Source organism: Pecten maximus, chromosome 7 (assembly GCF_902652985.1).
Source record: "Pecten maximus chromosome 7, xPecMax1.1, whole genome shotgun sequence".
In the NCBI taxonomy this organism is placed as follows: Eukaryota; Metazoa; Mollusca; class Bivalvia; order Pectinida; family Pectinidae; genus Pecten; species Pecten maximus.
Genome location: NC_047021.1, coordinates 13340445 through 13351896, shown reverse-complemented (window position 1 = coordinate 13351896; position 11452 = coordinate 13340445). Strand labels below are relative to the sequence as shown.

General features: G+C 39.2%; 1 protein-coding gene across 3 annotated transcripts; it reads left to right on the top strand.

Annotated features, from left to right (window-relative positions):
- Nucleotides 1-1271: 1271 nt before the first annotated feature.
- Nucleotides 1272-11307, top strand: LOC117331665 (E3 ubiquitin-protein ligase MARCH2-like). 3 transcript variants are annotated; one of them, XM_033890491.1, is made up of 4 exons: nucleotides 1272-1531; nucleotides 2150-2279; nucleotides 5634-5839; nucleotides 10909-11307. In XM_033890491.1, exons 1-4 carry the CDS (start codon nucleotides 1349-1351, stop codon nucleotides 11287-11289), a joined length of 900 nt encoding a protein of 299 aa, XP_033746382.1. In that variant the 5' UTR covers nucleotides 1272-1348; the 3' UTR covers nucleotides 11290-11307. The 3 variants fall into 3 exon arrangements, with proteins under 3 accessions (XP_033746382.1, XP_033746383.1, XP_033746384.1); XM_033890492.1 differs by lacking the exon at nucleotides 10909-11307 and adding an exon at nucleotides 6093-6686; XM_033890493.1 differs by lacking the exon at nucleotides 10909-11307 and adding an exon at nucleotides 6096-6681.
- The last annotated feature ends 145 nt before the right edge of the window (nucleotides 11308-11452 follow it).

The following is an 11452-nucleotide window of genomic DNA, read 5'->3' as shown; positions in this document are numbered from 1 at the left end:
TGGATAGCCATGATACATATTAACAATAGGTCAAGTTACATCTATTTAATTGTAACAGAATAGTAATTTTTAATCTGGATAAATATCACTTGATTTACTCTTTACATATACCTTAACGCTACTATCTAGATTGCATTCAGATGACGAAGGAAGACAATTTTAGACACGTGCCCTGACCGCGCCTCGAACTCACGATCTACAGCACCAAATTGCCCGGCCAGAAATATCCTCGACTGTAACACTGCTCATAGTCGACATCCTTAAAAAGATGTGTCAATAACGCAGTGATAATTTGTCCAATACCCATTTAACAACCCGACATACTTCGCCCACCAACTGTTATGTGGCCCTGCTGAGTGATAATCACTGATTTGTTTCGACAAAATGAAGGTTATTTTTAAGCAGCATTGTGGTATTGTATCGGATCGCTAAATAACAAGCTCGTGTTTTCCTTATTGTGTTAACACGCGGTTTGTCAGCCGAAAAGACGTTAAATTCGCAGCCAAATGGCACATACAGCCACGATAATATCGGGTTATAGTTTCGGCCGTGTAAATAATAAGAATACAAAATAATCCTGGACATAAGAACAGTATTGGTCAACATATTCTGTCGCCATGTTTGAAGTTACAGTGTACTTATCCTGACCACAGGCGCCTGCATAGAAAATATCACTTTCGATTTTTTTTTTATATGATACACATACCGCTGTCATATCAAAAAAAAATCGAAAGTGATATTTTCTATGCAAGCGCCTGTGATCCTGACACACTTATCCTGACACTTACAGTGATATCCGAACGAGCAATCGTGTCTTTTTGTATTGTTCTGTCCACGATTCGCATTAAGACTCGGTGCACGCGAAAAAAGAGTTCTACATGTAAGAGGGCATCCTTTTTTCTCGTTGGAGGAATATCTATCAGCCTGAACACTTTATTCGTGTATCTATGGGAAAAAGCAACATAATCATCACAATCACAAGCAGTAAAACGGTTGTTTCTCTGTGCCAGCATATTAAGTAGAACTATTTCTGCTTTTTTTTTATAGAATTTTTTACAAAACAAGGATTTTCTAAACACACCTTCGAACGTACGCGCGCGAACAATATGCTTGCACATTCAAACCCTACAGCTACGCGCCTGTATACGTACAAGCCGGACAGAGAGAAAACCTATATGCCTTGCTCCCTACGTTACACCGGTAGGGGTCTCGTTCCAACTCAACTAGGTGTTCCCGCCAATATATGTAAGGGGCAGCAACATCGCGATTATGACGTCATTTCCGTTTAATATTTTGACGTCGTGAGAAATATTCAAACATGTTTTAGCGACTTTGTGAAAACAAAGCAATGGAAATCTCCCCTGTGGAGATTTCTCTGGCAGAACTGGAGAATCCGAAGGCGAGTTCAGCAACTGGACGCCTGGACGATCCACACGCACCAGGAACAGCTGAGTCGGGGTTGAGCAAATGTGAGAAAGAAGATGATGATGAAAAACTTGCGTCGCTAGAGAGTAAGGAGGCAAGCTGTGAGGTACGTTTACTACAGCTGTTTAGTCTATAACTATTTATTGCTTGTTGATTAGATGGTTTCTATGATATACAACATTAAATTTCACGTTATTCACAATATAGTATCATCTACATAGAGTTTAGCTGTTGAGTCAGAAAAAGAAATTTCATCTGTAGATCTGTCAGTATAATTTTTCCGTGTGATTTTGGATTCTTTTTCTACATACCTGGTACATTCTTTTCTCCTTCTCGAAAAATTATATGTAGAATATGCTTATTATGAGTTGGCCTGTTGCCAGCCGTATTTTGGTGGGTAGGCCTATTGAAGTTATGATAATTGCGTCTGATTCTGTTGTGTATTTCTTCATATCAACACACCATGATCAAATTCACGCTAGGATAACCTGTTACATCATGTAAACTACTAGACTACGATCTTCGATGCACGAGCAGGGACAACAATCCAAGGCAATGACTTGTTGTCAGGTTGTTTCAACGCAGAAAGTACAAAATTGACATTCAATGGAATGTGAGTCTATACTTAGAGGCAGGCAGGAAGACTAGAAATACGCATCTGATTTTATTTGTTTCAAATATATGCTGTAGAGGTAAAAATGTAATAAATTTGATATCTACTCAGACAGAACAAAACTCACAGCTCGGAAAGGACTCCGCAGTACAACAGTCGGATGCCGACTTACCGCCACCCTCTTACTCTACATCAGATGAAACTATCTGCCGCATTTGTCAGGGATCCAACAAAGACACGGGTAAAGTCTACTGTTTCATAAACCGGAGAAAGCCTATTTCTAGGGTCTTAAGATATGTGTATTTTGGCAACGGTAAAGAAATGCTGACTTTCTCCCTTAGCAAAAAGTAAAGCTCATATTTCAGGTCATTGACCATATATTCTATATCTCATGCAAGTTTTGTTTAAAGAAACATAAATGATATTTTTTCAACTACAATAATTTGTTTTGAAACATTGTGTACTTTTCGTCTACATTGAGCGCACGAGAATAGAAACAAACAGCTAAGCTACAGGTAATTGTGTTGGAAAACGTACGCACCAAGGGAATATTATTCCAAATTTACTGTGCTATAATGGTGATTTGGTTGGTTAATCGGAATAATCCTGAAAGTTACCAGATATCTTTGATTACGTCACTGGTAGAAGCGGTAAAAGTATCTGTGCCAGGTGTTTATTTGATTGGCCATTCATTTGTTACGTTTTATCATTTATTACGTTTTATCATTTATTACGTTTTATCATTTATTACGTTTTATCATTTATTACGTTTTATCATTTGTTACGTTTTATCATTTATTACGTTTTATCATTTATAACTACTATAGTAGGGGTAGAGTATAATATTTTCTTTTATTAAAAGAAGCAGACGCATGTAGTTACATAATTCGTTACCATTACAACCAACATGTTCAAAATGCCAAAAATACATAATGAACATTTACATAAATTCTATCGGTATACAAATGCACATGTTTGACGTCTCTTGAGCCTTATTGGCCTCAGATCACTGATATAAACAACACTTAATAACTGTATAAGTTTGTATACGGGTGGATTTCGCCAGTAATATGGTTTTATGTGTTTTACTTTTAGATTATGATAAGTCCTGCATCTCAAAATAAAATGATATTCGTCTTCTAGATATCTAAATTACAGCTTATACAGAGTCTTTGTTCTCTCGTTGTATTATTCTATCTACCAGTCTCAATAGTTAATTTATGTTCAGAAAGGCGAAGCTCCAATTAACAGATTCGGTATTTCACAGGAATAAACTTTGTCAAATAGTATTGAAGAGTATGTCTGTTAACTGAGTGCTTATATAAAACACATAGTTTTATGACGTCATAATAATAAGGCTCATGATTTGTAAAACATTTATTTGTCAGACCAAAAAGGTTGGAACAAACTATATGACAGGGTTTTAACAAACCAATCCAATGCAAACTTGATTGGAACAATTACACCTTACGACAAATCTATCGATCCATGTTCCGTACTAAAATTAAAGTCGGTCATAGTATACAAAGATTTTGCCGTATACTACATGTAAAATAGATGCGGTAAATTGAAATAATGTAATCTTTCAATAACGAATTGCGTAAGTAAATACAGAATGTACTCTCTTATACAATTTTCTTATTTGTACATAAAAACAGTACATACAATATAGCATACATGTACATTCGGTATGTCCCGAGAAATCTATCGTACAGAACATCATTTAGTTTGTCCTATTACGCTCCGACATTGGCTTCATTAGCTGTATATTTCTTTGTTCTCTCTTTGTAATACAAGTACATCAGAGTTGGACATTTGGTAAATTGGCCAAACAAAAAAAAATGTCACCAGCACATGTATGTGACAGTGTTCATTAACAGTCAAATATATAAGTGTTCTGTTTTTGTTTGCTGGCGGTGTAAAGTCATACATTTTCGTAATTCCATCCCAGTCTGACCAAATATTAGAGCATATATGACATTCTTTGATGTGGCATTCATATCAGCTTTAATTTTGAAATGAAAAACATTTTTGAATGTAGAACTTGGAAAGTCTATGACTAAATCGCATGTTTGACGATTTTGCATACACTTTGTGATAGATATTTCTCCTACTTCGTAATCAAATTTTGATGTACATAAGATACGTTTAAGATATTTTGGTTGACATTTACAATTTATTTTTTTCTTTTGACTGAGTAAAGATTTCATTCTTCGCTGATTTTCAAAAAATCCTCGCTACCTCTAACAACAGGAAATAATAGTTTGGGTTGTATGTACTTACAAAAGGAATAACATTGCAGAAACCGAGCTTTTCCTGCGTACGTGACTGAATTTTGAAATTTAGCGTATTATTTCACGCGGATAAGGTTGATTGCGTATTTTCATCACTGACAATCGATATCAAGCGGGAAGCTAGACTGAATGGAATATTAAGCGTGATATGCTTAGCATGATTTGAATAAAAATCAATATGATTATGTGAATCAGTGGTCTTACAGTATAAGTCAGTTACGATCTTACCATTTCCAATTTGTACGTACAGTGTATATATCTAACATCTAACATATCTAATCTAGGATTCAACATATTTACTTCCCGAAAAAATGTCTATATCTTTATCTGACTGCCAGATTATAAAACAATCATGCAGGGATCTAATAAAATTCTTCCTTAAAAATTCCGCTTGCATTTGATACATTTTCCCAAAATTTCTATAAAGAATCTAGATATCGAAGAACCAAAGTGGCATATGTAGGGGCTACCTTTGAGCACATGGCTGTTCCTTTACATTGCTGGTAATAACTATAATTGAAATAAAATAAATTTCTTTTCAATACAATTTCAAAAGATTCTAAAATAAAATAATTATTTACCCGATTATCAATAGCATTTGGATGTTTTTCCCACCAGAATTTCACGGCTTTCAAACCAAGTTTCGTAGGGATATTAGTATGTAAAGTAACCACATCAAACGAAATTAATTTGCTTCCTGTCAAAACTTATTTTGGTAACCTTGTTAAAAAGTCAAAATCATCTTTAACAAAACTGGATACTTTTGAATAAAGTGGTGTTATAATCATATCTAAAAAATGACTTAAGGATTTGAACCACCGACTTTCTCAATTTTAAGTCGTCAGGACAATGTACAGTAAATTACTCTGATTTCATTTCTTTTATTGCATTTGTAATAAGACTATTTGGTGGATATAAGGCAACGTATATTTATGATATAAGTCATATGACACAACCAATATGAGATCCTGGTAAAAGATTCGGTACAATTGTTTGATTCTGTTTTATTTTTACTATCTCGTCACACTATTTTCAAACTTGGTGTCAAAAGGATCATGAGAAAGACGAAACATCCTCTGGAGTAGATCGAATATTTTACGTTCTCGGACACTACAAAAGAAATGGGAGGAAATTCAGCGAGTTTTGAGAGAAATAAAGTTAAGGGCACCCGAAATCCACACCTTACCTTGTGTTCACCAGGAGTTTGGAAATATAATTATTTGATAACATACTGTTTACTTTACTAATTTGATATGTATTGTTTCCAAATTTACTAATTTGATATGTATTGTTTCCGACAGAGGAGCCGATACAGACAACACGCTGTGCGTGTAAGGGTGCCACAGCCAACATCCACCAGTCGTGTCTGCGTGAATGGGTTCGACACCAGCGGAGCGTACGCTGTGAAATCTGTAGGGGACGTTTTGAGGGCATCAGCCCTCCTGGATCGCTGGAACGATCCCTGGACCGGCACCTGGAGAATTACATGCCTGCGGAGGATATCACGGTAACCAATCTATATAAAAACGTACCAATACTCATGTATCATATCCTGAAACCTACAGTATAGATTTATGTTATTTAGGCTTTTACAAAGTCCAACGATGACACTAAGTATATGGTAATATTTCGACAAACCTCGTCATTCTTCGAAATGTAACTTACTACAATGTAATACGATTAATTACCATTAATAGTGTGAATGCCCCTTAACTTGTCATCACGGTAGTAATTAATTACCGCCTGTCTAATCGCCACAGCAGACCATTCATCAGTTGTACTACCATCTCAACCGAATCCGGCCGTTTACCAGGCGCAGGCGCGCGGCCATAGCAGCGTCCATCGTCTTCCTGACCCTGGTCACATTCATGTGCGCCATTATGACCGTGGAGGCTGACCGGGAATACCACCGGGTATCCAAGAGCCCGTGGTCAACTCATCATGACATTGACCAGTCCGGAATCATCTTTAGTATCTGTGTAGCCTCGGTGTCATTCTGCGCTACACTGACCATAGGCTTACTGGTGATCTGGGGTAGTGCGGAATGTACTTACATCATACAGCGTCGGGCTCTCTACCGCCGAGTCGAACGTCGGGTGCGGGAGAACATGCGCAGACACAACGTAATAAATATATCGTGATTGTCTTATATAAAGAAAGGGTCATTATCATTTGTGAAACAATTCTCATTCATAGCACGAACAAATTCAATCTAATTAAAATCATATCTCACAGTTCTGATAATCTAGGTTCAAATACTCATCAACCATTCGCTGCTGGTTTGCAGTTTTCCATCAAACATTACCAGTATTTGAACGAGAGTTGTCTATCAGGCGCTGCTAAGGAAAAATATGCAGCGACCACACCACTTTTAGGAAACTTGTGTATAATCTGCTTAAGCAAGACGTTTAGTAATCTACAGGAGGAGGGGACGATCGTCAAGATCGTCAAGAACTATCTGCCTTGTCGTAGTACCATTTTCACCCGCTAGGTTGACCAAAGATTGAAGGCACAGATTGAGTAGGATCCTGACCACACAAGTTCTGATGGGTCAGTTTGTCCAGTTCTCGTTCGTTAACAATGGTAACTTGTGTTAGTTGAAAGGTTTGCATTGTAAGCCTGGCGAACCAATGAAATCGTGATCCCAGCACAATTTATAAGCAACCACTACTTTTGCAATATATGGTCAAGTGAGTGTTCGGCTCTGGGTTCCCTGGTGCGTTATATGTATTGAAGCATTCTAACTTTATATTGGCCGGAGTTATTCCTGCCAATTTCGCTTGTTCAAAGAACTGACCACAAGGGAGCTATTTTGATGCTGATACATTAGAAGAGTTCTTAAAGGGTACAGAACAGTCAGGAACCTGTAACTAGTGCAGACTGTCCCTTTAATACGGTATCGAAATATGGTTTATGTAAGAATTTCTGTTTCACAGTCAAAATATGGTTTATGTATACACAGTCAAAAATAAAGTTCGACTATGTTGACTAACACCAACTGTGGTCTCGTAACATAGTAACCTGTGGTCTCGTAACATAGTAACCCGTGGTCTCGTAACATAATAACCTGCGGTCTCGTAATATAGTAACCTGTGGTCTCGTAACATAGTAACCCGTGGTCTCGTAACATAATTACCTGTGGTCTCGTAACATAGTAACCTGTGGTCTCGTAACATAGTAACTCGTGGTCTCGTAACATAATTACCTGTGGTCTCGTAACATAGTTACCCGTGGTCTCGTAACATAATTACCTGTGGTCTCGTAACATAATAACCTGTGGTCTCGTAACATAGTAACCCGTGGTCTCGTAACATAGTAACCTGTGGTCTCGTAACATAGTAACCTGTGGTCTCGTAACATAGTAACCTGTGATCTCGTAACATAGTAACCCGTGGTCTCGTAACATAGTAACCCGTGGTCTCGTAACATAGTAACCTGTGATCTCGTAACATAGTAACCTGTGGTCTCGTAACATAGTAATCTGTGATCTCGTAACATAGTTACCTGTTGTCTCGTAACATAGTAATCTGTGGTCTCGTAACATAGTAACTTGTGGTCTCGTAACATAGTAACCCGTGGTCTCGTAACATAATAACCTGCGGTCTCGTAACATAGTAACCTGTGGTCTCGTAACATAGTTACCCGTGGTCTCGTAACATAATTACCTGTGGTCTCGTAACATAGTAACCTGTGGTCTCGTAACATAGTAACTCGTGGTCTCGTAACATAATTACCTGTGGTCTCGTAACATAGTTACCCGTGGTCTCGTAACATAATTACCTGTGGTCTCGTAACATAATAACCTGTGGTCTCGTAACATAGTAACCCGTGGTCTCGTAACATAGTAACCTGTGGTCTCGTAACATAGTAACCTGTGGTCTCGTAACATAGTAACCTGTGGTTCCCTAACATAGTAACCTGTGGTCTCGTAACATAGTAACATGTGGTCTCGTAACATAGTAACCTGTGATCTCGTAACATAGTAACCCGTGGTCTCGTAACATAGTAACCCGTGGTCTCGTAACATAGTAACCTGTGATCTCGTAACATAGTAACCTGTGGTCTCGTAACATAGTAATCTGTGATCTCGTAACATAGTTACCTGTTGTCTCGTAACATAGTAATCTGTGGTCTCGTAACATAGTAACTTGTGGTCTCGCAGCAAAGTAACCTGTGGTCTCGTAACATAGTAACCTGTGGTCTCGTAACATAGTAACTTGTGGTCTCGTAACATAGTAACCTGTGGTCTCGTAACATAGTCACCGTTGGTCTCGTAGCATAGTAATCTGTGGTCTCGTAACATAGTAACCTGTGGTATCGTAATATAGTAACCTGTGGTCTCGTAACATAGTAACCTGTGGTCTCATAACATAGTAACCCGTGGTCTCGTAACATAATTACCTGTGGTATCGTAACATAGTAACCTGTGATCTCGTAACATAGTAACCCGTGGTCTCGTAACATAATTACCTGTGGTCTCGTAACATAGTAACCTGTGGTCTCGTAACATAGTAACCCGTGGTCTCGTAACATAATTACCTGTGGTCTCGTAACATAGTAACCTGTGATCTCGTAACATAGTTACCTGTTGTCTCGTAACATAGTAATCTGTGGTCTCGTAACATAGTAACTTGTGGTCTCGTAGCAAAGTAACCTGTGGTCTCGTAACATAGTAACCTGTGGTCTCGTAACATAGTAACCTGTCGTCTCGTAACATAGTAACTTGTGGTCCCCTAACATAGTAATCTGTGGTCTCGTAACATAGTAACCTGTGGTCTCGTAACATAGTAACCTGTGGTCTCGTAACATAGTAACCTTTGGTCTCGTAACATAGTAACCCGTGGTCTCGTAACATAGTAACCTGTGGTCTCGTAACAAGGTAACTTTAGGTCTCGTAACAAAGTAACCTGTGGTCTCGTAACATAGTAACCTGTGATCTCGTAACATATTAACATGTGGTCTCGTAACAAGGTAACTTTAGGTCTCGTAACATAGTAACCTGTGGTCTCGTAACATAGTAACCTGTGATCTCGTAACATATTAACATGTGGTCTCGTAACAGAGTAACATGTGGTCTCGTAACATAGAAACCGGGGTTCTCGTAGCATAGTAACCTGTGCTCTCGTAACATAGTAACCTGTGGTCTCGTAACATAGTAACATGTGGTCTCGTAACATAGAAACCTGTGGTCTCATAACATAGTAACCTGTGGTCTCGTAACATAGTAACATGTGGTCTCGTAACATAGAAACCGGGGTTCTCGTAGCATAGTAACCTGTGGTCTCGTAACATAGTAACTTGTGGTCTCGTAACATAGAAACCGGGGTTCTCGTAGAATAGTAACCTGGTTTGCGTTTAAAGGTTCATCAAAGATTGATTAAAACACAATTCTGCGAATGTCTGTAGATGATAGGGGAATGATTATTACTAACTCTATATAAGAATAACAACATCAGGTTATCCAACAATTTGATGTGTATCATTTAGAAATTATCCAGATATTCATCCATGTGGGCCTACTGGAAAGTTAGGAAACTGATGTATAGGAAATCACAGGCGGTCAGTACGTCCGTAGTTTTATCTTACTGTTGTTTGTTTTTAGTTTTCTTTTCTCATAGCAGGGAAATTGTATTTCAACTACATATGCGCCTCTTGTTGCTGATGTAAAAGTAGGGAGTATAAGGGTCACCTGGATACCCCAGACTAGCGGGAATTCACCTTTGGCATAGTGGTAGGATGTTTGCTTTGAGAGCAAAAGGTCGCTAGTTTGAAGCACAGCACGAGCAGGGTATTCTTCATTACTCCTTCCTTTTGCAGATTTGATGCCGTTGGTCACTCCAAGTGAAAGCTCTCGGAGATTGAGAGGCTTCCTTTGAGATAAAGAACCTGGGTTGTGGTTGTCTTCCGGGGCGAAGACTTTGTGAAAGAGGGAGTAGTGTGAAAGTAGAGAGTATAAAGTCGCCTTACTAGCTTAGACAAGTGGGACGACCCTGTGGCCGAGTTGTAGGATGTTTGCCCTGAGAGCGAAAGGTCGCTAGTTCGAAGCTCAGCATGGGCAGGGTATTTTTCATTACTCCTTCCTATTACACTGATTTGGTTTGGTTTATTTAGTTTAACGTCCTATTAACATCTAAGGTCATTTAAGGACGGCCTCCCGTGCGTGCGACATGTATGCGTGTGGCGAGTGCGTATGTGTGTTTTGGGAGGCTACGGTATGTTCGTGTACAGTCTCCTTGTGATAGGCCGGAACTTTTGCCGATTTAAAGTGCTACCTCACTGAAGCATACTGCCGAAGACACCCAGCAGCACACCCCACCCGGTCACATTATACGGACAACGGGCCAACCAGTCGTCCCACTCCAAATAAGCTGAGCGCTAAGCAGGAGTAGCAACTACCATTTTTAAAGACTCTTATTACACTGATAGCTTAGTTTAAGAAATGCAAACACATTAGTTTATTGAATCACCTCGTAGTTAGTCATTGTTTTAATCCGAAGAATGCCGAGTTTGTCCGAGATGTTACTGTTGGCTTGTCATTACAGTAGTAATTAATTACCGTCTGTCTAATCGCCACAGGAGACCATCCATCAGCTGTACTACCACCTCAACCGAATCCGGCCGTTTACCAGGCGCAGGCGCGCGGCCATAGCAGCGTCCATCGTCTTCCTGGCCCTTGTCACATGCATGTGTGCCATTTTGACCGTGGAGGCTGACCGGGAGTATCGCCGGGTATCCACAAATCCCTGGTCAACTCATCATGCTATTGACCAGTCCGGGATTGTCTTTAGTGTGTGCGTAGCCTCAGCATTCTTCTGTGCTACGCTGACCATAGGCTTGCTGGTGATCTGGGCTGGCGTGGAGTGTACATACCACATACAGCGTCGGGCTCTCTACCGCCGAGTCGAACGCACTGTTCTAGAGAGCATGCGCAGGCACCACGTAATAAATATAATATGATTGGCTGATTTGAGGAAAGAGTCGTTATTAATTTGTGAAATATTCCCCTGGCTTCATTTGTCAGAACGAATACAATTTATATGGAATCATGATACAGCATAAAACTATTGTTCGACTATCGATATGGTCTATGAAATTCGAAACAGTTCGTGGAATGGTGTGG

What these genes read in the sequence shown, in the direction of transcription:
- LOC117331665 (XM_033890491.1), top strand. Translation starts at nt 1,349, where the DNA reads ATGGAAATCTCCCCTGTGGAGATTTCTCTGGCAGAACTGGAGAATCCG. An exon ending in GTAAGGAGGCAAGCTGTGAG is followed by an intron (nt 1,532 to 2,149) that starts GTACGTTTACTA and finishes ATATCTACTCAG; the next exon opens with ACAGAACAAAACTCACAGCT. An exon ending in GGGATCCAACAAAGACACGG is followed by an intron (nt 2,280 to 5,633) that starts GTAAAGTCTACT and finishes TGTTTCCGACAG; the next exon opens with AGGAGCCGATACAGACAACA.